This window comes from Lynx canadensis, chromosome F1 (assembly GCF_007474595.2).
Source record: "Lynx canadensis isolate LIC74 chromosome F1, mLynCan4.pri.v2, whole genome shotgun sequence".
In the NCBI taxonomy this organism is placed as follows: domain Eukaryota; kingdom Metazoa; phylum Chordata; class Mammalia; order Carnivora; family Felidae; genus Lynx; species Lynx canadensis.
In genome coordinates, this window is record NC_044319.2 from 64619416 (window position 1) to 64645700 (window position 26285).

The 26285-nt window shown below is 50.6% G+C and overlaps 1 protein-coding gene across 1 annotated transcript; it reads right to left on the reverse strand.

Moving 5' to 3' along the window:
* Nucleotides 1-377: 377 nt before the first annotated feature.
* FCRL6 (Fc receptor like 6) lies at nt 378-25485 on the reverse strand. Its single transcript, XM_032591719.1, has 8 exons — nt 25420-25485; nt 22896-23058; nt 17661-17745; nt 8336-8450; nt 3187-3250; nt 1514-1780; nt 832-1116; nt 378-685 (listed from the first exon to the last, which is right to left on the reverse strand). Exons 1-8 carry the CDS (start codon nt 25483-25485, stop codon nt 378-380), a joined length of 1353 nt encoding a protein of 450 aa, XP_032447610.1.
* Nucleotides 25486-26285: the final 800 nt, after the last annotated feature.

A 26285-nucleotide genomic window follows, 5' to 3' on the forward strand; every position in this document is an offset into this window, starting at 1 on the left:
CAGCCCGGCAACCAGCCAGTGGGGGCTGTTGGGGGCAGACAAGCCCCGGGGAGGGGTGACCATGAGTGCTGAGGATGAAATTCAGAATTGTACCTCAGATGGACAGAAAGAGGCAGAATGGCTAGCATCAGGGGGGATGGCGTGGCCTGGGGAGCTTTGCAGCTGGAATCAGGGATGGCCCTGAGGACGCCAACAAGGACGGGCAGCCGTCTCACCCACCCCCCACCCCCTGTTTTCCCTCCAGGTCCAGTGGACGGATACTCTGAGCAGCGTCCAGGCTCCGTCATGCAGCGCCTGCTACGGGCCCAGCTTCGTGCAGGGTGTGGGTGGGGGGCACACGGAGGGGTGGGACCTGCCCCCTGCCAGCTTGCTGGGGCTCAGAGCCCAGCTGGGGGACAAGACGTACCATCCAGGGAGAGTATCTTGGGCTCACTGGTCTCTCCGGAAACATAATTCTCTGCCCGGCAGGAGTATCTGGCATCCCGCTCTGACGTCACGGTGACCGGGAAGCAGGTGGCTCTTCCGTAGGGAGATGAGATGTTCCCTAGGATCTTCCCGTCCAGGTAGAACAAGTACGAGATTGGAGGGGAGCCCTTCTGGGCCTCACAGAGGAGCTCCACCATGGCCCCCACAGTGAGGCCGGTGGGGCCAGGTCTCAGGGTGAGTAGAGGCTGGGACACAGGAACTGGGGCAGCACAGAGGGGGGAGGCTCAGCTGTGCCACCCAGGCTCCTGGCCCCTCCTCCCCTGGGGATCCCTCCCCATAGGCCCACGGGTCCCGTTGCCCAAAGCCAAGACCCCTGGGGAGTGTCTCCCCTCCCTCCCCACTCACCCTGCACCCTGACCTCCAGCTGGGGGCTCTGCTTCTGGGCCACACCACCCTCAAGGGTGGCCCGGCACCAGTAAAGCCCAGAGTCTCTCTCCTGGGCTCCTGGGAGGTAGAGCTCCGGGTGGGGACCCCAGTCCTGCAAGGTGCTGGCATCTCTGTGGAAGGAGAAGAGGAGCCTCGAGGCCGACTTCTGGGGGTGCAGTTTCGTCTGGCATCTCAGGGTCAGCGGGCTCCCCTCACGGAGCTCGGGAGAGGGGACAGCGCTCAGCACAGGAGGCGGGAACGGTTCTGGGGAGACGTGGGCCCAGGCTCAGGGGGGGCTCCGGAACCCTGAGTCCCCAGAGGCCGGGGTCCAAGCCAGAGCGCATCCCAGGTCACAGCCCCACGCCCCACGGGAGACCCTGTCATTGTGTCCCAGGACCCGCCTCCCAGCTACGACCCACACCGCCAGAGCCTCTCTGGAGTCCCGAGCCAAAGCCAGAGGGCCGTAGGGGTCAGCTGGTCCCCAGAGGGGAAGGGTCTGGCCCAGGCTGGTTCAGGGCACTTCCTTCCCCTGGCTCTAGACGGGGGCCCTGTGGTCGCCCGGCATCAGGGGCAGCCAGAGGGACAGCTGCTGACCTCTAGAGACCAGATCCCTGAGCAGCATCCCAGCCCCACCCCCGACCCCCCTGAGCTGGTGACTCACCTTGGACTTGAACCTTGACCAGCTCTGAGGTTTGTCTGCCCAGGTATGGGATGTAGGCCACCTTCCCAGAGCAGCTGTACTGGCCGCTGCTTTCCAGGGTAGCTGTCCCCATGGACAGGGACCATCTGGTCTTCGGGGTTTGGAGTAATTTTCCGTCTTTGTAGAACTTCACCTGGGACAGGACCTTGTTGGTTGATCCATGACATCGCAGAGTCAGGGCGTCTCCCTCGAACACGGGGTCTGGCCAGGCTTGGAGGTGCAGCCAGGCTGTGAGACAGGGAAACAGGGTGGCCCCGGAGCCACACACTGTGTGGCCGTTTTCTCCCTCTGTCCCCACACCCCCCCCCAAGCCCGCCTCAGGCCTCCCCCTGGGGACACAGGCTGCTGGATGGCACCTGCTGAGCTGCCCACCCCCAGGCCTTCCTGCCAGACCTGGGTGGGGCCTCTGCTTTCCTCTCCCCTCCCCTCCTCCCCTCCTTCCTCTCCCCTGCCTCTTCTCTCTACTCCCCTCCCACCCTCCTCCCCCTGCCTCTTCTCTTTGGCCTTTATCCCTTGCATTTCCCCTCCGCTCCTTTTACTTCGCCCTTTCGACGTTGCCAAGCTTGGGTCCAGTTGAATTCCTTCCATCCATTGTCCTAACTCCTTCCTTCTCACCCAATCCTCACCTCCCTAGACTGGTTACTTGCCCCCTGGCTCCCCCAGTCAAGCCTTTCTGCAGCGTCCACCTCTGAGAACAGCTGGCCCCAGACCGCCAGCCAGAGCCAGATGGATGGATGTAGGAAGTGCCCGCCAGGGCTCGTCCCTCCTGCCTTCCTTCTCAGGCCCCTGGCCTCCACCTCCTCCCCCAGCAGGGAGTTTCATTTTCACCATGGTGGGGAGGGATCTGTCCTGTCTGTCCTCATTCCTAAAACGCATTCTATGGCCTGATGTGGACAAGAGAAGAGCTCCCGGGGACCCCAGCCTGGGTCTGTCCCCAGGCCATACTTCTTTGACAAGTCAGACACCATTGGTCCCAGAGAGTCTCAGGAGCCAGGCCTGATAAACTGAGAACAATAATGAAGAATCAGATAGGGACTCCCGGTATATCCTGCCTTTGCCTCAGTCCTCAGGACCCGCCCCTGGAGCCTCACGGGGTGACTGAATGACGAGCCTTGCTTTTACTCCTGTTCTGTCGAGCAGCACTGAGCATGGCTTTCAGTTCTGCCCAGCAGCCCCCATTGCCTCCGGAACCACAGAACGTGTCCTTGGAGGTGAAGATGTTCATAGGTCAGGCTTCTTCCTACTTGATAGAAAGCTCCGCGAAGGTCAGGATGGACCAGAAGGCAGAAGGAGCTGAGGGTCAAAGCTGCCTTCTCTGAACATACGAGGGATGGAAGGGAGTCCAGGGCCTTGCTGAGTGGAGAATACAGGAGCTCCAGAGCCACCTGAGAGGGACAGAGGCCAGCGCCACTTACAAGGGAGCCACTTGCTGGGGCTTGAGCCACCTAGAATTATCCTCAGCCTGAGAACAGTGGAGTCCCAGGTCTCATCTCTGCCCGGGTATCAGCCAAGGCTCCTGAGGAATGGGCCTAGTATGCTGTTGTGAAGACGCCTCCGGGGGACCCGGTGGCCCATCAACTAAGTTTTGGTCCAGAGACACACTTGGAGATGGAAGGGACATACACAAGACTCACCACTTTGCCCAACACAGGGAACTGTAAGAGAACAGAGTGATAGAATTAGGGTAAATAATAGGACCTTTTCACAAAGAGGCCTGTCCCCTCAGGCATGGGTGCTCATGTCCATTCAATAAACCAACCACCCAGCCCCCTAAGCACCTACTCATCCAACTACCCAGCCACTCAACCACTCAGCTACCTAGCCATTCAACCACCCACCCAGCCACTCAGTCCCTCAGTCCCTCAACCATTCAGCCATCCAAGCACCAAACCACCTAGCTTTTACGTTGGACCCAGCGCCTGGAATCCTCTGCTCCCTGTCTCTTTCAAATGTCGCTTCCTTAGGTGGTTCTGGGGCCCCCCATTGAAGGACTTCTCCTCAACCCTTATTATAACACCCCACTGTACTATCATCAGAGCACTTATCTCTATTTGAAATTATCTTATTCTTTAAATTGCCTACTTGTTATCAGCTGCCTCACTCCGTCTGGAACGTAAGCCCCACGAGGGTGGAGACTTGTTCACGGTCTTGTCACCTATGTCTCGGACCCGTGCCCGGAAGGGTCAGTGTTCAACAAGCATCTACTGAATAAATGCTTTCCTCTGTGCCCAGCCACGTGGGGCAGGGCACGCGACGTGGGAGACACAAAAATGGACTCTTGCACTAGTGGGTCTGAACGCCTACCTGCACCCACAGAAGAACTCAGAGAGCAGACCTGGTGTTTCCTGCGGCCAGATCTGTCTACGCAGCTCTGGAGAGTAGAGCCTGGAAGTGATGGCTGAGGGAGGTGAGGAATCCCTGGATGGGCAGGTCAGATGGGACGGGTGAGGGGATAACACACAGGCCAGTGCATCACGCACTATGCTTGGACCTTTATATGTGGTATGAATGCTTTTATTTATTTTTTTTAAATGTTTATTTATTTTTGAGACAGAGAGAGACAAGAGCATGAATGGGGGAGGAGCAGAGAGAGAGAGGGAGACACAGAATCTGAAGCAGGCTCCAGGCTCCGAGCTGCCAGCACAGAGCCCGACGCGGGGCTCGAACTCACGGACCATGAGATCGTGACCTGAGCCGAAGTCAGACGCTCCACCAACTGAGCCACCCAGGCACCCCATGGTATGAATGCTTTTAAATGAATGAATATTTGAGGAGCATAGGTGGCCCGCGAAGAGAGGCCAAACCACAAAGTGATGACAGATGAGGTTAGACAGGTATGAAAGGCACAGGGGATGGCATGGGTGGGTGGGGGGGGGGGGGAGGCACAGCTGGGCGTGACGTGGTGGAGAGTGTTCTAGACTGCGTGACAAGGGGTGAAGCAGTCAGTGGCATTGGGCGAGCGTGGTCGGGCCAACCGTCCTCAGGCAGTTACTGTGTCCTTCACACTGACATGTCCTAGGTTCTGTGTAGACATGGAGGAATGTGGGAATGGCCTTGGGAGGGGTGGGTGAAGACCCTCTCACCAGGGGCTTGAGGTGCGGCTGTTTGGTGTGTTGAATCACTCGCTGTCACCTTTGCTGTCCACGTGGCCTGGGACCCAGACGGAGGCTTTTAGCCTCAGTTCTCTGCTCAGCTCGGGATTAGCTCAGCCACAGGCTCAGTGTGTGCAGAATTATGAGTCTTTCTTGTCAACCCTCTATCTCCCACTGGGTCCATCTAAACATATCTCTTGGAAACTTTTTTTTTTAAGTTTATTTATTTGAGACGGACGGACATAGGACGAGCTGGGAAGGGGCCGAGAGAAGAGGAGAGAGAATCTCAAGCAGGCTCCACGCTGCCAGCACAGAGCCCGACGTGGGGCTCAAACCCATGGAACCATGAGATCGTGACCAGAGCCGAAACCAAGAGTCGTGACGCTTAACCGACTGAGCCCCCAGGGGGACCCCTAAGCACATCTCCTCCCTGGGCTTAGTGCAGTGGGAAACACGCAGGGTTCGGAGTCACGTGACCTGAACTGGACTCGTGAATCCACCTCTTTCTATGTGAACTTGGACAGCTCGTTGAAATTCCAATAGCCTTGAATTCCTGGTCCCCTCTACACAGTGGGAGCCGTCACAGCCATTTCTTCCCTGCAGACTGCGTAGATTACCGTGACCCACCACCTGGAAAAGTGGTTACCGCGTTGACTGAAAGCAGAAAGGAGGCCTGACCTCAGAGTGACTAATACCTTGCAGTATAGTGATGTCCCTCTTCCTTTTCCCTCCTCACCCGCAAAACACCTCTGCAGCTTCAAAGTGATGAGTAAACAGGAGTGAGGGCACTGAAGCCCTACAACCAGGGAGGGGGCATCCAGAGAGCAGAGAGACACTTCAGATGAGCTTGTGTCCCCAGACCCCATGAGACCTGGGAGCTGTGCCCGCAAAGCCGGTGCCTGTAATAAAGGCAGTGGGCAGTGGGGCGCGCAGAGGGGCAGCGGCCACGTTACAGCACTTCCTACAAAGAGCGCCATGGGCTGAAGATGAGGCGACAACACAGCCAAGAGCCGCCGTTGAATAAGCTGCACAACAGAGTCCTGGACAATGGAGGCCGCAGCCCCGCTGACCTTGGCACTACTCAGGCCATGGTGGGGGGCGGGGAGGGGAAGGCACAGGGCCTGGTCCACTGACAAAGGGCATCGAGCCCAAGCAGACCAGGCTGATGAGCAGGGCCAAGAAACCATTCCCCACTCGAGGAAGCAGGGACACAGTAGTCTCCAAATATTTGATGGGCTAAGTGTAAAAGAGGGAAGAGACTTTCAGGTAGAAGTGAGACTAATTCAGAGGAAATGAGAGAGACCAAGGAAGCAGATTTCAGCGAAGCGTGAGGGACTTTGTCACAATCGAGTTCTAGGACATTGGAACCCGCTGCTTCGCCAAGCTATGGCTTCCGTGGTGCTAGGGGTGGCCGTGACGTGGAAGCCCAGAGACACCTGTCATGGACGGTGTGTGTCTACGGGTGGTGGGTTCCAGTCCTGGGGCTGAACCTGGCTGATGCTCAGCTCAGAAGGAAATTAAGTCTCATCTCCTAAACTTCAAATCACCTTTAACGTACGGCCGTGTCCCAGCACGTTCAGGGCCAGGGGCCCCTCGCCTGTCGAATCCCTGATGGCCAGTAAGAGTAACAGGCACCATTTATTGTGTGAACACGCCCCACCAGGCACTTTAAATGAATTTTATTTTCCAGTCTTACGTGATTATAACCCAACCAGAGTCCTGCCCGAGGCATCCGGGTGGGATGCAGAAAGCATGAGTCTGGCAACAAGTGGAGTTGGAGTTGTATTTCTGTTTTGCTCTTTTTGCCAGAGCAATTCTACACAAGTCTCTTAACCTTTTTGAACCTCAGTTTCCTCAATTGCTTAATAGGGACAAAAAATACCCACCCAATAAGATTCGAAAGGTTAGATGAGATAATGTGTGCACTACCGAGCAGGGTGTTTTCTCTGTCTCTCTGCCCACATCTAAGAGGAAATAGCAGCTGTGCACTTATGGTAACTCTGTTCCTCCACATCTAGCCATGGGGTCTCCATTTTAGGCTGGCCTTCTGGGGTCCCCAAGCATCACGCATGACCCTGTCGAATCTGGGTCCTCCACCACTCTGTCCCCTAGTCAGTCAGCTTTTGACTCTCTCCTCTCTTGCTTTGGTCTTCCCCATCCAGATACTGGGTTCCAAGTTGGGAAACGCTTGGACTTTATCCAGTCAAGTCCAAGGGCTGTTCCTTTTACAAGGTGGTGATTTGCCCATGATGACCTTTCTTCTGGAATATATCCAGGCACTAGGCCATCCTGACCTTGTCCAGTATGACCATTAGACCTTTTCCCTTGTTCAAATGGCCATTTGTAAGCACACAGGGTAACAATGAGGTGGGAGAAGGAAGAGCATTGGGCGGAACAAGTGTTTCTTTACAGGGTCAAATGCCCGCAAATCCTGTCCAGGAAGAGATCACATTTAGGAATGGTTTGCTTTTCTGGTTCAATCAAAACAAACAAACAAACAAACAAACGAACAAACAAACACAAACAAACTATTGGGAACAAGTTTAAAATAAAAAGTAAGTCAACTCAGAAATTGTAACGTAAAACATATGCCCAGAATTGTTCCTTCTTAAGTGTGGCAGGGTGATAGTGGCTGAGACTGAGTTGAGTCGGGGAGGCCCAGTGGCCCTCTCCCCACTCTCATAATCCTCTGCCCTTGGAGGACCAGTCCCTTCAGTCTCTGGTGAGGGTGACGGGTGGCCCCTGGGGAGGTAGCTCAAAGAGAGAGCTATAGATCAGAGAGAATGGATTTGATTCTTCTAACCATCCCCAAGGACCAGTCAGACCTGAAACAGACCTCCCCACCACAATCCCCAATAGAGAGAGGCAGAAGGAGGATGGCCAGTTTGTAAAGGGCTGGAACACTCCGGGCAAAGCCTCTTAATCAGGTGAGCAGCCCGGACATTGCAGAGTGGTTCTAAAAAAATGCGGAGGTTTCATAAAAATTTATCTTTGATTTCTTCCAAAGTTTATTGATGTATTTTGAGAGAGGGAGAGAGAGAGAGCTCAAGTGGGGAGGGGGCAGAGAGAAGGAGAGAGAGAAGCCCAAGCAGGCTCCACACGGTGGGCTCAGAGCCCACATGGGGCTCGAGCTCACAAACCATGAGATCATGTCCTGAGCTGAAATCTAGAGTCAGATGCTTAGCCGACTGAGCTACCCAGGTGCCCCACAAAATACTTTTTGTGAAAGCCCACCTTCTGCTGCTGAGCAAAATGCACAGAACTGCGTTCTCCCATTTTCCTGGTCCCCCAGCCCACCCCTGCCCAAAGCCATAACTTCATTTTCCTTTTGAGGCAGCCCGATGAGTAACTTAACTTTATTTCATGGGGTAAACATGTGGGTGGGCCTCAGAAGGTGATTTTCTGCCTCCTTAGTTTAGCTCTGATACACTGAAGGCCTGCCCTACCAAGGACCCAGGAAAATGCAATGGGAAACATCAGGGAAGCCCCCCACCACACCCCATGTGCACACACTCATTTCAAGCTCCAGCCATAAAACCCACTTGAACCTGGAAAGGGGAAATTAGGATTCCCATAAATAACTTACAGTTTTTGGTGCTCAGGAAGTAAAGCCCATGCTCGGTGACTTACCGAAAAACAGCAGAACCCCGCAGAGCAGCATGGGGACTGGCCTGGCACAGAGCGGGGATACAGGTCCGACCGAAGGCAGACGAGAAGTCAGGGTGGAGGGGAGAGCATCTGAGCCACAGGCCCAGGGGTGGGTGAGTGACCCCTCTGACGTAGGTGGTGTTACTGCTTCATAGTCTCTATAGAGGAAGTGGGGAAGAAACTTCAAAAGTTCAAATTTCCTCTCTGGTTGAGGGGGTATTATTTAAGTGAACTTTCTTCACCATGAAGCATGAAGGAGTCAGGGAATTTACTAGTAAGCACTTTTGAACATTCTCCATGGCTTCGAAAAGCTCATGCCAGTGAACCAGGATGGGACACGGCTATGGGAAGATCCAGGGACTACCAGAATTTGTGTGATTTCAGCATCACTTAGCTTGCAAGGCAGCACAGTTCTGGATACACTAAGATCCGTTCCCTACCTTGAGTGACCTCCAGTTCTCCAAGCTTCCTTCCTATCCAAGGAGAAATGTGTTTGGACACTGCAATGAGGTGGAAAAGAGGAATCCTGAAAATGGTCCACAAGACCATCAGAGGAGCTCAGAGATCGATGAGGTCAGAGTAGGTCAGGCTAGAGTTTCTGAATCTGAGGTTTTAAGACTGTCAGGCTATTATTTTGAGAACTAGTCCTTAAAAAGACACCATTGAGAGAGCAATCAGGCAAGCCACAGGGTGACAAGATATTTTCAATACATATGACTGAAAAAGGACCCATATCCAGAATATAAGACTTTCTACAAGTCAGTAAGAAAAAGACAGACAACCCACTAGGAAAATGGGCAAGATAATTGGGTAGGTAATTTACAAAAGCAGACACCTGAGCGCCGAATAAACAGAAAACGAAGCTTGACTTCATAAATCACTGTAGAAACGCAGATTTAAACTAAATGAAAACACTACATTCCCCATAAGAATGGCTAACACTGTTAAGATAGACAGCCAAGTGCTGGTGAGGATGCAAAAAGCAGCCAGAACTCTTGTAGACCTCCGGTAGGAGTGGAAATTGGTACAACCACTTTGGAAAACTGCATGGCAAAATCTCCTAAATGGGTTATACGAATACCCGATGACCCAGCATTTTTGCTTCTAGGTACATACTGAACAGAAATGCATATGTATTGGCACCAAAAGACATACACAGGACTGCTCACTGCAGCATAACTTTTAATAGATAAAAATCTGGAGGGGCGCCTGGGTGGCTCAGTCCATTAAGCATCCAACTTCAGCTCAGGTCATGATCTCATGATTTGTGAGTTCAAGCCCCATGTCGGGCTCTGTGCTGACAGCTCAGAGCCTGGAGCCTGCTTGGGATTCTGTGTCTCCCTCTCTCTCTGCTCTCCCCTGCTCGCATACTCTCTTTCTCTCTCTCTATCAAAAATAAATAAACATTAAAAAAAATAGATAAAATCTGGAAGCTACTTAATGAGCCCTCAACAGAGAAGGAGGCCATGAACCCTTATCTCCTTTGAAGACAGAACATGTGAGTTTCAACTGAAGCATGGACGGCCGGGTTAAATACCAGGAAGCAGTTTCTGAGAGTAAGGTTTTTCTCAGAAGTCCTTAGGTGAGAAGTTCCATAGAGTCTGGAAAGAATTCCATGTGCTTATTGCCAAAGACAGGAATGGAGAGTGTGGCCTTTCTAACTTTTTGTGTTCTAGATTTTCTGATTGACTGGAAATGGGAAACCAATCCGACAATGACAAGCAATTCTTTCATGACTCTGTTGATCGGCAGAGAGGTGCACTTAGCGAGGAAGTAATGTAGGAAACCGGTATCTTATCCAGTCTCCCTAAGATGTTAACATTTATGCATTTCCCTTACTGTTCTCTTTCCACCAGATCTCTTGACTTGAGTTGTCTCCACTCCACCTCTGCTCAGCTGCAGGTCCGGAGTGTGGGGCAGCAGCTCTGCAGGGCTGCAGCTAGGGTAGATGGGGCAACCGCAAACGGTCTAGCTTGCAAGCACTTACTGTGCTTTGCATGCAGAACAGTTGAGGCCTCTACCCTAGCTGCTTCTATTTTCACCAGGTTCTAGCAGTTTGGGCATGTGAACTCTCCCTGACTTCTCACTCTACCCTTGAAGAGTGAGATGTTGCTGCAATTTTATTTTATTTTATCTTATTTTTATTTTTTTAATGTTTATTTATTTTTCAGAGAGAGAGAGAGAGACAGAGAAAGAGAGACACAGAGAGAGAGAGAGAGTGGGAGAGAGACAGCACAAGTGGGGGAGGGGCAGAGAGAGAGAGAGGGAGACACAGAATCTGAAGCAGGCTCCAGGCTCTGAGCTGTCAGCACAGAGCCCGACGTGGGGCTCGAACCCATCAACTGCAAGATCATAATCTGAGCCAAAGTTGGACACTTAACCAACTGAACCACCCAGGAGCCCCAGATGTTGCTGCAATTTTAAAGGTGTTAGTGGGATTTGCTCTCCAAGCTGAGCTGGCTGCACACCATTGCTTTGGGGATGAAGGTGGGATGCTGCTAGGTTAGGAATTATCCAGAACCCAGACTGACCTTGAACTGAGATGGAAATGGGTTGGGAGAGGGATCAAAACCCATAATACTAAAACTCTAAGGGAAATTTGGGGTTAAAAGGAGGTGGGGAGGATAATGGAGGCTAGGGAATTCTCATCTAGATGGGTTTATAGACTTCATAGATACATATCAAGCATTGCATCCCCAAATGTCGGAATACACATTCTTTTCAGGTGTGCATGGAACATTCTCCAGGATAGGCCACATGTTAGGCCACAAAACACGTCTTAATAAATCTGAGAAGACTGAAATCATATCAAGAATCTTTTATGACCATAATGGTATGACATTAGGGATCAGTTGCAAGACAAAATTGGAAAAAAACATAAACATGGAGGCTAAACAACATGCAAGTAAACAGTCAATGGGTCAATGAGGAAATCAAAGAGGAAATAAAAAAAATACATTGAGATAAATGAAAATGAAAACAACCTTCAAAAATCATTGGGATGCAGCAAAGGCAGTTCTAAAAGGGAAGTTCATAGCCATGATAGGCTTACCTCAAGAGACAAGGAAAATCTCAAATAAAAAATCTAACCTTATACCCAAAGGAACTAGAAGAAGAATAAACAAAGCTCAAAGTTAGCAGGAGGATTGGGGATAATAAAGATCAGAGTGGAAAGAAATGAAACAGAGACAGAAACATAGAAAAGGTCAATGAAACTAAGAGCTGGTTCTTTGAAAAGAAAACAAAGTAGGTAAAACTTTGGCCAGACTCATCAAGAAAAAAAGGGAGGGGCCAAGTAAATAAAATCAGAAGTTAAAGAGAAGTTACAATTGACACCATAGAAATACAAAGGGTCATAAGATAGTACTATGAACAAGTATATGCCAACAAATGGGACAATGAGAAGGAATGGATTAATTCCTAGAAACATATAATCTTCCAAAAATGAATCATGAAGAAATAGAAAATCTGAACAGACTGATTACTAGTAAGGAGATTGAATCAGTAATAAAAAAAAAAAATTCCAACAAAGGTCCAGGATAAAACAGGTTCATGGGTGAATTCTACTGAACATTTAAAGAAGTATTAATACCTACTCTCAAGCTATTCCAAAAAAATTGAAGGGGAAGGAACATTTCGAAACTAATTTTATGAGGCAAGGATTACCCTGATACCAAAACCAGACAGACACCACACACACACATACACACACACACACACACACACACACACACACATTACAGGCCAATATCTCTGATTAACATTAATACAAAAATCCTCAACAAAGTATTAGCAAGCCAAATTCAACAATATATTAAAAGGATCACTCACCATGATCTAGTAGGACTTATTCCAGGGATGCAAAGATGGTTCAATATACACAAATCAGTCAACATGATACATCACATAAGCAAGATGAAAGACAAAAATCATGATCATCTTGAGCTTGTTCAATATTCACAAATCAATCAACTGTGATACACCACATTAATAAAAGAAAGGATAAGATCCATACGATGCTCTCAATTGATGCAGAAAAAGCATTTGACAAAATATAGCATCATTTCTTGATAAAAACCCTGAATAAGGTAGGGATAGAAGGAACATACCTCAACATCCTAAAGGCCACATACAAAAGACCCACAGCTAATATCATCCTCAATGGGGAAAAAGTGAGAGTTTTCCCTGTAAAGTCAGGAACATAACAGGGATGTCCATTCTCACCACTGTTGTTTAACATGGTAATGGAAGTCTTAGCTTCAGCAATTAGACAACAAAAAGAAAGAAAAGGCATACAAATTGGCAGGGAGAAGTCAAACTTTCACTCTTCGCAGATGACATGATACTCTATGTGGAAAACCTGGAGGACTCCACCAAAAACTGCTAGAACTGATACATGGATTCAATAGTCACAGGATCTAAAATCAACATACAGAAATCGGTTGCATTTCTGTACACCAATAATGAAGGAGCAGAAAGAGAAGTCATGGAATAGATCCCATTTACAATTGCACCAAAACCCATAAGGTATCTAGGAATAGGCCTAAGCAAAGAAATAAAAGATCTGTACACTGAGAACTATAGAAAGCTTAGGAAAGAAATTGAAGAAGACACAAAGAAATGGAAAAACATCCCATGCCCATGGATCGGAAGAACAAGTATTGTTAAAATGTCTATACCACCCAAAGCAATCTACACATTCACTGCAATCCCTATCAAAATAACACTAGCATTCTGCACAGAGCTAGAACAAACAATTCTAAAATTTTTATGGAACCAGAAAAGACCCCAAATAGCTAAAGTAAAGTTGAAAAAGAAAATGAAAGCTGGAGGCATCACAATTCCAGACTTCAAGCTGTATCACAAAGCTGTGATCATCAGGACAATGTGGTACCGGCACAAAAACAGACATATAGATCAATGTAACAGAATAGAGAACCCAGAAATGGACCCACAAATGTATGGCCAACTAATCTTTGACAAATCTGGAAAAAATATCTAATGGGAAAAAGACAGTCTCTTCAGCAAATTTTGTTGAGAAAACCGGACAACAACATGCAGAAGAATGGAACTGGAGTACTTTCTCACACCATACACGAAAACAAATTCAAAATGGATAAAAAACCTAAACATGAGACAGGAAATTATCAACCTCTTTGACCTTGGCCACAGCAACCACTTACTAGATATATTTCTGGAGGCAAGGGAAACAAAAGCCTCCCTCACTGGGACCTGAAGATAAAAAGCTTCTGCACAGTGAAGGAAACAATCAGCAAAACAAAAAGGCAACTGATGGAATGGGAGAAGATATTTGCAAATGACATATCAGATAAAGGTTAGTATCCAAAATCTAAAGAACTTATCAAACCAACACCCCAAAAAATAATCCAGTGAAGAAATGGGCAAAAGATATGAATAGACACATTTCCAGAGAAGACAATTCAGATGGTTAATAGACACATAAAAAGATGCTCAACATCACTCACGATCAGAGAAATACAAATCAAAACCACAACGGATACCACCTCACACCTGTCACAATGGCTAAAATTAACAACTCAGGAAACAACAGGTGTTGGCAAGGATGTGGAGAAAGGGGAACAGTTTGGTACTGTTGGTGGGAATGCAAACTGGTGCAGCCACTCTGGAAAACAGTACAGAGGTTCCTCGAAAAATTAAAAATAGAACTACCCTACAACCTAGCAATTGCACTATGAGGTATTTATCCAAAGAATACAAAAATGCTGATTTGAAGGGGCACATGCGCCCCAATGTTTATTGCAGTGCTGTTACAAATAGCCAAATTATGGAAAGAGCCCAAATGTCCATTGACTGATGAACGGAAAAAGAAGATGTGATACATATATGCAGTGGAGTATTACCTGGTAATCAAAGAGAATGAAATCTTGCTATTTGGAACAATGTGGATAGAACTAGAGTGTATTATGCTAAGTGAAATGAGTCAGAGAAAGACAGATACCTTATGATTTCACTCATATGTGGAACTTAAGAAACAGAACAGAGAAGAGAAGGGAAGGAGAAGGAGAAGGGAAGGAAAAATAAGACAAAAACAGAGAGGGAGGCAAACCATAAAAGATTCTTAAATACAGAAAACAAAGTAGGGGTTGCTGGAGGGGTGTCAGGTGGGGCGATGGCCTAAATGGGTGATGGGCATTAATGAGTGAGGGCACTTGTTGGGATGAGAACTGGGTGTTATATGTAAGTGACGAATCACTAAGTTCTACTCTTGAAAACAATGCTACACTGTATGTTAACTAACTTGAATTTAAAAAAATAAAAAAATAAGCAAAAAAATCATGATCATCTCAACAGATGCAGAAAAACCATTTGATAAAATTTAACATCCATTTATGATAAAAAAATCTCAGCAAAGTGGGCATAGAGGGAAAATACCTCGAAATAATAAAGACCATTTATAAGCAACCCACAGCTAACATCATACTCAACAGTAAAAAGCTGAAAGCTTCTCCTCTAAGATCAGGAACAAGACAAGGATGCTCATTCTCACCATTTTTATTCAACATATTATTGGAAGTCCCAGCAACAGCTATCAGACAAGACGGAGAAATAAAAGGCATCCAAATTAGAAAAGAAGCAACACTGTCACTATTTGCATAGATGTAGAAAATCCTAAAGATTCCACCAAAAAGCCATTAGCACTAATAAATGAATTCAGTAAAGTTGCAGAATACAAAATAAATACACACAAATCTGTTGCATTTCTATACACTAATAAGGAACTATCAGAAAGAGAAATTAAGAAACCAATCCTATTTATAATCACATCTAAAAGCATAAAATACCTAGGAATAAATTTAACCAAGGAGGCAAAAGACCTACACACTGCAGACTCTAAAACATTGATAAAAAGAACTGAAGAAGACACAAATAAATGGAAAGATGTATTGTGCTCATCGATTGTTAAAATGTCCATGCTACCCAAAGCAATCTAGAGATTCCGTGCAAGCCCTATCAAAATACTGATGGTATTTTTCCCAGAACTAGAAAAAATAATGCTAAAATTCATATGGAACCACAAAAGTCCCTGAAGAGCCAAAGCAAATTGAGGAAAAACAAAGTGAGAGACATAATGCTCACTGATTTTAAATGATACTACAAAGCTACAGTCATCAAAACAGTATAGTACTCGCACAAAAATAGACAGAGGGCAGTGGAACAGAATAGAGAGCCCAGAAATAAACCCACGCTTTGTCAAGTTAATCTTTGACTAAGGAGGCAAGAACATACAATGGGGAGAAGACATTTCTTCTCTTCCATCTCTGTTCCATCTCTTCAATAAACCGTGCTGGGAAACTGGACAGCTACCTGTAAAAGAATGAAACTGGACCACTTTCTTATATCATACACAAAAATAAACTCAAAATGGATTAACGACTTAAGTGTACAACCAGAAACCATAAAACTCCTAAAGGAAAACACAGGTAGTCAGCTCCGGGTCATTAGTCTCAGCAATGTTTTTTGGGGTGTGTCTCCTCCAGCCAGGGCAACAAAAACAAAAGAGTTTGACTACATCAAACCAGAAAGCTGCACAGCAAAGGAAACCATCAACAAAATGAAAAAGAAACCTACAGGGAGAAGATACTTGCAAATGATGTAACTGATAAGTGGCGAATATGCAACATATATAAAGAACTCGTACAACTCAATACGTAAAAGATACGAACAATCTAATTTAAAAATGGGCAGAGGACCTGAACAGACATTTCTCCAGAGAAGACATCCCGATGGCCAACAGACACATGAAAAGATGCTCAGCATCACTCATCATCAGCGAAACGCAAATCAGAACCACAACGAGATACCACCTCACACCCGGTTGGAAGGGCCTTCTCAAAAAGAGAAGAAATAGCCAATGTTGGCGAAGACGCAGAGAAAAGGAAATCTTCACGTACGGTCGGTGGGAATGCAGACTGGTGCAGCCGCTGTGGATGACCCTGTAGGATGGCCATCCTCAAAAAATTGAAAATAGAAAGACCTTACAGTCCAGCAATTCCACTTCTGGGTATTTATCTGAAGAAAACCAACACGTTAACTTGAAAAGATACATGCAACGCTATGTTTATTGCAGCATTATTTACAAGAGCCAAACTATGGAAGCAACCTAAGTGTCCACTGACAGAGGAAGGGACAAAGAAGCTGTGGTATATATACCCACTGGAGTCTTACTCAGCCATAAAAAGAAGGGACTCTTGCCATTTGTGACAACATGGATGGACCTGGGGAGCATCATGAAATAAGTCAGAGAAAGGCAAACGCAGTGCGTTTTCACTTACGTTTGAAATCTGCAAACTGAAACAAATGAACCAGGCCAACAACAAACCCGAAACAGAAAAAAACTCAGAAAGACAGAGAAGCGTCCGGTGGCCGCCAGAGGGGGAGGAGGTGGGCAAGATGGGGAAGGGGACTAAAAGGCACAAACTTGAAGTTATAGAATAAATACGACAGGGGTACCATGTGCGGCACGGGGGATCCAGTTAACAGTTTGTAACAACTCGGTGTGGCAACCACAGATGGTGATCACTTCATAATGTCTAGGACTGGTGACTCCCTAGGTCGTGCACCTGAAACTAGTATAATTTTGTTTGTCAACTACTCTTCAATTTGTTAATTTTTATTTTTGAGAGGGGGGCGGGTGGTGATGAGCAGGGGAGGGGCGGAGAGAGAGAGGGAGAGAGAGAATCTCCAGCAGGCTCTGTGCTGTCAGTGCAGAGGCCGACGGGGGGGGGGGGTTCCATCTCACAAACTGTGAGATCATGACCTGAGCCGAAGTTGAGAGTCGGACGCCCAACCGACTGAGCCATCCAGGCACTCCCACTTCAGTTTTAAAAGTGGTGGTGGGGGGTGCTTAAACCTCAGTGTCCCCATCACTCAGGGTCAGCCGTGAGGGACGGTGGCTGTTGAGGACCAGAAGGTCAGTCCCACTCATAGGAGGTTGGGGGAGAGAACCACAGCCCAGATTAGGGGCAGCTCTGGGTGCAGAGACAGCGTGTTGGGCCCTGAAACTACCCATCTGAGCTTAAATCCTCGCTCTGGACCCCAACTCGCTGAGGGCCGGGCTGCGATTGCAATCTCTGTGCATGTCCGGGTCCTTACCTCTGGTGGATGCATGGTTACCCTTGCATCGTAGGGTTGTTGTGAAGGTTCCGTGAGACAAAAACGTGAGAGGCCCTTGGTGCTGCCGGAGCTTTCTGTGGCCGTGGAGCTGTTCTCTGGGCTGTCTGACCAGAGAGGGAGCCAGCCCGGAAGCCTTGAGCCCCCGACCCTGCCTCCCCCGTTGGCTTTTACTAGCGCGTCCCAGAGAGGTGGGGTGATGTGTGCGAAGGTACTCAGCCACGAGGGCTGCCAGGATCCGGGCCGCATCCCTGGCTGCGACCGGAGGCCCAAGGCAAGACCCGGAGCCATTTCCTGAGTCTGAAAAACAGCAAACTGCAGAAAGGGGTCGAAAGCCTAGTCCTTAGGACAGAAGCTGGGTAGACCAGGAGTCGATGAGGGTGGAACCGGACGGAGGACGGAGGTCCGAGCTGGTCTGTAGGGGGAGGACTCACCGGGAGGCATCTGGTCACCACACTCCCCCTCCCCGCCTTGCTCTCCTTCCTTCTAACAGCAGCGGGAGAGAGGCCGAGAGGCCCGTGGAGAGAGCGTGTCAGGTCTGCAGCGACCCCTTGTGGCCACATGGACAGCAGGGAACTCGTCCTGGAAGGTGGCTCGCCACCCACCCGGATTGTTCAGCTCTCGGTCAGTGCGCAGCCCAGCCCTGCCTGGGAAGCTCGGGAAGAGACGGGCTTACACTCGGTACAATCTTTGTACTTCTTTACCTTTTTTTTTTTTTTTAACGTTTATTTATTTTTTGAGAGACAGAGAGAGACAGAGCGGGGGAGGGGCAGAGAGCTAGAAGGAGTCACAGATTCCGAAACAGGCTCTGGGCTCTGAGCTGTCAGCACAGAGCCCGACGAGGGGCTCGAACCCACAAACTGCAAGATGGTGGCCTGAGCCGAAGTGGGGCTGAGCCACCAGGTGCCCCTTTCAGTAGTTCCTAAATGCCTCCGTTATTCTATTTTGTCACAATGCATCATGATTGTTTCATTGCCTTTCTCGACTTCTAGGCCGTGACCTCCTCAGAGGCGAGGCTAAGTCTACTTCCTGTCGGTGTCTCCAGGCCGCGCACGCTATGAGCTTCTAGACACATCGAAGTGTAACTGTCAGGAGTTCTGGAATCAGAAAGATCTGGGCTCTAATCCAGATTCTGCCCCTTCTTAAGTAGGGGACCCCGGGCTGCGACTTAGTGTCACTGACCTCCGCTGTACCACGGGTCAGATTTCTAGTATCACGGGGGGGATTACATTTCCACACACACAGCATCTGGACTCCCGTCCCTCCGCCTGAGAGTGAATTCTGCCCCCACGTGTTCTTAGGCGCCGTGGACTTCCAGGACCACACTAACTCTCTGTCTAGGCCTATCTGGCGGGCAGGTTCCCGCTGTGTTTGCTTGTGTGCTCCCATTGTCACCGCAGACGACCCCGTCCGTCCTTAAACACGGGGCACGGGGACACCAGGACGCCTGTCCTGTTTTCCTCCCCATTCCCTGGCTACTCCTTCCCGCGCTCTCAGCCTCCCTCCTCTGGGAGCTTTAGATGAGTTCTACAGACCCAGGCCCCAGGGCCCTTGCTCTCTCTATGTTCTCTCCCTAGCTATTCTCATCTGTGACCATGGGTCTGAATGATGGCCTCTAAGGCAAGAGTCCCAAATGTGTCTTTCCAGAGAAGGCGGTAACCCCCTGTTTCGGGGCGTGAACCAACTTACCTGGGGGCTAAGCTGTAATGGGCGTGCAGGACTTGAAGATTAAGGACGTGCCGATGGGATTCACACGGAGGCGGATCTCGGGGTGGCGATTCAAAGGAGCAACGCAGGCTAAGTGGGCCTCCTGCCAAAGAAAGTGACCGTCCCCTCCTGTCACAGAGGAAGGAATACGGGTGGTGAATTATTTGGTTGCCAGGCTAACTCAGAGTCAACCAAGCGCCTTTATGTCGGAAAATCTCGCCTAAGATCCACTAGCATAGAAATACACACAGTGCCGTGCTTCCCAATGCGTCTGGCTGTGTGGCACCTGGAGAAAATCACATTTCAACGGAACACCGGGTGACGGGATATCACGCGTGGGGGGCTCGGAGGCTCCTTAAACTCCACGTGTCAAGACCGCGCCCAGCCTCTGCCTCCCAGCCTGGTTCTTTCCTGATGCTTCCTGCGTTGGTCGGTCAGCAGCACCACTCACAACCCTGCTGTGCAAGTCAGAAACCTGCCGTCACCACTCTGATTTGCCCCAAAGTGCAAATTAGCTCAGCAAAAATGTTCCCATGAATGGCACCTTTGGGATAGCAGCTATCGTGTGTATGTTTGTGTGTGTGTGTGTGTGTGTGTGTGTGTGTGTGTGTGGAGAGAGAGAGAGAGAGAGCACACGCTTTGTACTTCTGTTGTTCGTACTTTCCCCACCGCCTGCCCCCACTGCCAGTCTGGCTAAAATCCTGGTAACGTCCCAGATTTCAGTTTATAGAACATTCTCACACGACCCCAGCCTGACCGCTGTGCCCCACCCAGGCTGGGTCAGGTGCACACACATCCTGTCCCCGCTCTTAGCACGTCCATCCCGCATGCGTGGCCTCTCGCACGCATGTCCCCAGGACTGCCGGCTTGCGGAGGGCATGGCCGTGTTTGTCTCGTGCTTTTCTGTACCCTCAGCGTCTGGCACGGAGCGTGACTGTGGGTGGAGACTGAGATGGGAAGCCGACCCCGGGGGGCCCTGCTCCCGTGCAGGTGCGGTGGGAGGGCTGCTAACTGGGGTCTCACGGGCTCTCCTTTAGGCCTTCCCACCCTCTCCTCTTATTCCCAAATCAGTGGATCTTAGGTGAGATTCCCCGGCATAAGGGTGTTTGGCTGACCCTGAGTGAACCTAGCATCCAAACAATTCAGTACCTTTGCTCCTCGCTGGTGGTTCTGCCAGTCTGCAGCTTCTGTCCCTGCTCTGCTGCCCGTCGTGCATGCCCGTGACATTCTTCCCTGCCCGTGTGGTCCTGGCAGCACGTGACTGGTGTTCAGGTGTGCTCCAGGGAGGACAGCCCGGACCCGAAGCCTCGGGTCACCAACAACAGACTTAGAAAGTAGGTCGGGCGCCCGGGTGGCTCAGTCCGTTAAGCTTCTGACTCCTGATATCCGTTCAGGTCATGATCTCATGGTTTGTGAGTTCAAGCCCCGCCTCTGGCTCCGCGATGGCCTGCTTGGGATTCTCGCGCGCTCTCCCCTTCTCTCTCTGCTCCTCCCCCCTCCCAAAATAAATAAAAAGAAAGAAAGTAGGGAGGAGCCCTGCCCAGAAGGGGCTGGGAATGGACGGAGCTGCATTCTTCCCTGGAGATGGGAGAAGAAAAGCATACATAATTCAAGTGATGAACTGGATTGTTTTGGGTTCTCTGTTTACCACCGTCAAACATCATCTATTTCACACATTTATACAAAATGCATAAAATAGGTCAGACTTCATGTTTTGCGGTTTGCTCATTTTCTCCTCCAGGTCCCTGGGCCGACGCGGCCCCCACATGGAAGCGGAAAGGCCGGAAGCCGTGCGTGCTTTGAGGCGGCGGATGAAGGGTTTCACACGCTGGGCCCCGGGCTGGATGCCGGTGGGCAGGCACAAGCTGTCAAGAGGCCGGGAGATATTTGGGAAGGAGCGTGGCATCTGGGGTCAGACAGGAACCCCAGCTCGGCTGCATCCGTAGAATTTGGATCTCATCCTCCTCCCTCCCGCCACCCGTCCCTCTCGGTGCTGATGTGCGGGGGCGCCCAGACGTCATCCCCGCTGAGACAGCCTCTCCCTTGGCCTCACTCGCTCCTTCCAGCTCCCACCCCACCTCACTCCTCCCTTCGCTGCCCGGCTTCCCCAGGGTGGCCCATGTCTACCGTGTCCTCTGCTGGAGTCATGCCCCGTCCCGTCGTGGAGGGTCTGGCTCCGCTGGCCACACCTCTCAACTGACTGTGCCCCGGTCCCAAGGCTTTAAACAATGCGTGGTGGCCCCCAAATCCCTGACCGACTGACCTCGCGGGTGGACTTCAGGCTGGAATATATGGGAAGTCTCTCCCCCTCCCCTTGGGTAGCTCTCGGACACCTGCTGCGCCCTGTCCTTCTTGGTGGCAGTGGACCAAGACGCCTACCGCCCTTTGCAGCACCCCTGCCCCCCTCCTCCTCGGTGGCCTCGCCTCAGCAGACACCGCCAGCAATGACTCCAACAGAAACTCCGGGGTCACCTTGATCTCGCCCCCAGTTCCACTGGCTCCTCTCCAAAGTGTGCCTCAGACCCCCCCTTTCTCTCCCCGTCCTCGCCGGCCCTGCCTCCGGGGACCCTCCATGGTTTTTGCCTACGCTGCTGTGAAAGCCTCTTTTAAAAATTTTTTTTTCAACGTTTATTTATTTTTGGGACAGAGAGACAGAGCATGAACGGGGGAGGGGCAGAGAGAGAGGGAGACACAGAATCGGAAACAGGCTCCAGGCTCTGAGCCATCAGCCCAGAGCCTGACGCGGGGCTCAAACTCACGGACCGCGAGATCGTGACCTGGCTGAAGTCGGACGCTTAACCAACTGCGCCACCCAGGCGCCCCAGTGTGAAAACCTCTTAAATTCTCTTCCCGGACTCTGCTCTGGCCTCCCGTGCGTGTCACACACAGAAGAAAGAAGTGACCTACCCAGAACATAAACAGACACAATGTCAACACGCCTCTGCTTAAAACTCCCACTGTCCCTCCACCTCCAGAGCATCAAACATACCCCTTTGTGTCTGCCTCTCAGGCCTCCTGTGAGGCTGCAGCCTTCTCTGTCTGTGCGTCCGTGCGGGGGGTGAGGGGTGTGTGTCCTTCAGTTCTTCGAACAACTTCCAGCTCCTTCCTCCTCGGGGCCTCCTCTTTGCTCTTCCCTTCGCCTCTGGGCTCTGCCGTGTGTGCGCACAATGGCATCGAACATTCTGGAAGGCAGAGCAGGTGACACAGACACCTGGGTACCCACCATCCAGCTCTATTACTTTAAATACAGTAATACAGAATCAGCCGAGGCCCCGCCCCCACCCCCGCTGTGCCTTCCAGAAGTCACCCCTGAATTTGGTATCTGTCGTTGCCCTCTCTATTTTTGTACTTTCACGACACGTATTTGTCCCTCAACTATATCTAGTGTTTGGGGCACATGTAAAGTTGATGCAAATGATATTTTATTGTGGGAGGATCGGGTATGGCTCGGGAGATGGGTCCGCGCTGACGCACGTGGCTCTAGCTGTCACCGCCACCTTGGCCCTCATTTCATCGGATACCTACGTCTAACTTCATTGATTCTCCTAATGATGGATAGCGGTGACAGTTTTCGATTTTTGGCCATCTTAACCGCAGCTGCAAAGAACATTTGCACACGTCTCCTTTGGCACGTATTTGAGTTTCCCTAGGGTAGACCCTTAAAAGCAGCCTTTCAGAAGAAAAGCGGACGCGCCCCTCCAACTCGGCCAGGCGGCCCCAGGTGTTCATCCCCGCGGTTGCACCTGCCGGGGCCTGGGCGCCGTCGGGGCTGCCGCGCTCGGAAGCGCCGCCAGGGGGCGCAACGACGCGCGCCGCCGCCGCCTGGGCCGCTTCTGCACCTGCTGGTGCCCCACGGAGGGTCCGATCCCAGAGAAGCGACGGCGGGCGCTCTGTGGCCCCGGGTCGCTGAGGGGGGAGGGGGGGGATGTGGCCTTAATCCTTCTTTCAACCAACTCTTTTCGAAAGTGAAAGCAATACAGAACAAAAACTTCCCCACCTTGAACTAAAACTGTAAAGGACCCAGGATGTGAAAACACACATTTGTGTGTTTCACACCCGGAAAGTACAATGCCAGCATCTTAACGTGTATGTTTGCTTCAGATGTTTTCTTTTTAGGAAATTTAACATTCCAGGGTTTGCTTGGAGTTCTCCTCCCTAGTCCTTCACTTAAACTCTCCCCCACACCCCACCCCTCCAGCAGGCAGCTAAGCCCCTGGGTTTGAGCAGTGGCTTAGCCAAAGCATTAATTTCATAACACAGGTATGTATCCATAAGCAATTATATAGTAGTGTTTGCCTTTATTCACACAAATGGTTCTGTACCTAATATTCTGCAAGCTTCTTTCTTTAAAAAAAATTTTTTTTAACGTTTATTTATTTTTGAGACAGAGAGAGACAGAGCATGAACGGGGGAGAGTCAGAGAGAGAGGGAGACACAGAATCCGAAACAGGCTCCAGGCTCCGAGCTGTCAGCACAGAGCCCGACGTGGGGCTCAAACTCACGGACCACGAGATCATGACCCGAGCCGAAGTCGGACGCTTAACCGACTGAGCCACCCAGGCGCCCCCATAACTAAGTACTTTTGTTCAAAACCCTTTATCACTCTAGGCCTCAGATTAAAGTTCTTTTCAATTCTTAACTTCTATAACCTAATCCTTCTCTGATTAACTGCTTTCTCCCCAACACCTGTTGTTCCAGGCTTTCTCATTTAACTCCAACCCATTTACATGTATGTCTCTAATAGGACTATAGTTATATCAAGCACATATTATAGGTATTTCGCCTGGCTTTATACTATTATTATTTTTTTAATGTTTATTTATTTTTGAGACAGAGAGAGACAGAGCATGAACGGGGGAGAGTCAGAGAGAGAGGGAGACACAGAATCCGAAACAGGCTCCAGGCTCCGAGCTGTCAGCACAGAGCCCGACGTGGGGCTCAAACTCACGGACCACGAGATCATGACCCGAGCCGAAGTCGGACGCTTAACCGACTGTGCCACCCAGGCGCCCCCGCAAGCTTCTTTCTTACACACCCAACACTGGTCCCACGGCATAGCCACGTCCACGCCTGTGTACTCAGTTCAGTGTTCATCCGTTCTCCTAACGACATATTTTTAAATTGTTTTCAGGTTTTGGCCATTTAAACAATGCTGTATATACACTCCGTGAGGGTGGAGATTTTCGTGTTTTGTTCACGCTCGGTTTTGAGCTCCTAGAAGCGTGCGATATGCTAGGTGCTCAGCACATCGGTATCGAGATTAATGAATAAACGAACAGCCTCACACGTTTCTAGGCTCACATGCAGAATTTGCCCAGAATATACATACCGACGTGAAGTGGCTGGAATTTCCAGGTGAGCTGGCCACATGACTCTCTGAAGAGTACTGGAGCAATTTACATACCCCCCAGCAACTTGTAAGCTCCCGTTCTCCCAGTCGTCCTAACTCTGGTGCTTTGAGATTTGGTGTATGTGTGTCCAGCTTGACCTATATAAACTCATATCTCATTGCCGCTTTAGTTTGCACTCCCCTAATTCCTTTCCAACCCTCCCCCCCCCGCCATGATTTCCTCTGTGGCTTTTGGGTTATCACATGAGCAGAAGTGGATTGGGGCAGGTTGAAGGTCAGTCACCCTCAAGCTCTCAAGGGTGCAGCCTGACGCCTGCATCGTGGGCCTGGAGGTCTCTCCACGCATCCCCAGCCTCCTTCCCTTCCCGGAGGGTTTTGAGTGCACCTGCCAGGCCAGACCCAGGACCCGCAGGACTGAGGAGTAAAGTGTGCAGACTTAGGCTCCCGTGCAGGGCAGGAGAGGGCTCCCTGGGTGCCCGTGCTGGTCTGTTCTTCTCCAGGCCTCCAGGTGGGGCCCAGGGGTGCTCTGGTGTTCACAGCTGCCTCGACTCCACTGAGAATCTGCGTGTGCGCTGGGGGCGGGGGCGGCCTTTGGACCCCCGCACTGCCCCTCCTTGGCACCCACCGTGCCCTGAACCTGTGGGAGAACATACCATCTGGTCTGTCTGCTCGTCTAGACTTGACAAATTGACCACCACTTGACAAAAGGAAGAAAGTATGAAGGTCAGGGGACAGACATCACGGGAGGGGTGGGGAGCAGGGGAAACTTTGAGCTCATGGGGCACCCTTGGCCTTGGGGCACTAGGGAGACACGCCAGGGCACTGGAATGAATGCAGAATTGGGGCCACCACCGCTGCGGACCTTAGAATAGGGTCAGTTGGCTTAGGGCAGCGGCCCGAGATTTGAAACGCGACACCAGCGACTTGGCCAGGGCCGTGGCTGCGCGGGAGCGGGTGCCAGCCGCCGTGGGAAAGACACGCATCTCTAGCACGCGGGCGCGACACTCGCTTGAGGTCCTTTCGCATTTGAAAAGCATTAAAAATCATAACCCGCAAGCCCAGAGGCTGGAACAACCCCTTTACTTTCTCTGGCAACGCGTTAACGTCATTAACTTTCAGCAAGCGGGGAAAGCGGGTTCTTACTTAACTCGCATCTTCTGAAACGTCGTAAGGATCATCAGCCGTGAGGCCTTGTCTTTGGCAGGCGTGAAATCACAAAGCACCGCAGCGCCGCCCGGCGACGGGGCCCTGCTGTCGCGCGGAGCCCGGCGGGGTGGCCTCTGCTCCGAGGCCTGTGGCGCCTGCGCACTGGCGATCGGATGCAACCCACCCAGACCCTCCGGCAGGAGTGTCGGCGGCCCCTTCACCGAGCGGATCTACCCACGTGTGTTCCGCCGCCCGCTGGGGGCGCCTCGGCGCCAGTCGGCTCCCTGTGCGCCGCCCTGTACCCATCTTTGCGTCACACTTCGGGGCACGCGTGCCACGGATCCGCCACTAGATTATATGCCCTGGATTATTCTTCCCGGTTCTGCGTCTCGGGGCAGGTACCCGGTCAGTCGGTTGCCACGTGTTTACGGAGCACCCGGGTTCCAGGCATTGTGCTGGGCGCCGGCAGCATGGCGAGGTCCCGACACTCTAGTAGGAGAGAGAGACAATGAAAGGAATCATAGGTGAGCAAGGGCCCGTGACGGAGAAGGACAGATGCTTCGGGAATATGTGTGAGCGTATGTGGGGGGCGCTTGGAAACCTTTTCCCAAGAAACGGTTTTAAACCTAGACCAAGG

Excerpts from the sequence above, each read along its gene's own strand:
- FCRL6 (XM_032591719.1), bottom strand. The coding sequence starts at position 25,485 with ATGCGTGTCTTTCCCACGGCGGCTGGCACCCGCTCCCGCGCAGCCACG. Across the intron at positions 23,059-25,419 it reads CGGCCCTGGCCAAGTCGCTG|CGACCCGGGGCCACAGAGCG; the intron begins GTGTCGCGTTTC and ends CTCCCCCCTCAG. Across the intron at positions 17,746-22,895 it reads CGGCGCCCAGGCCCCGGCAG|ACTCAGGAAATGGCTCCGGG; the intron begins GTGCAACCGCGG and ends GCTGTTTTTCAG.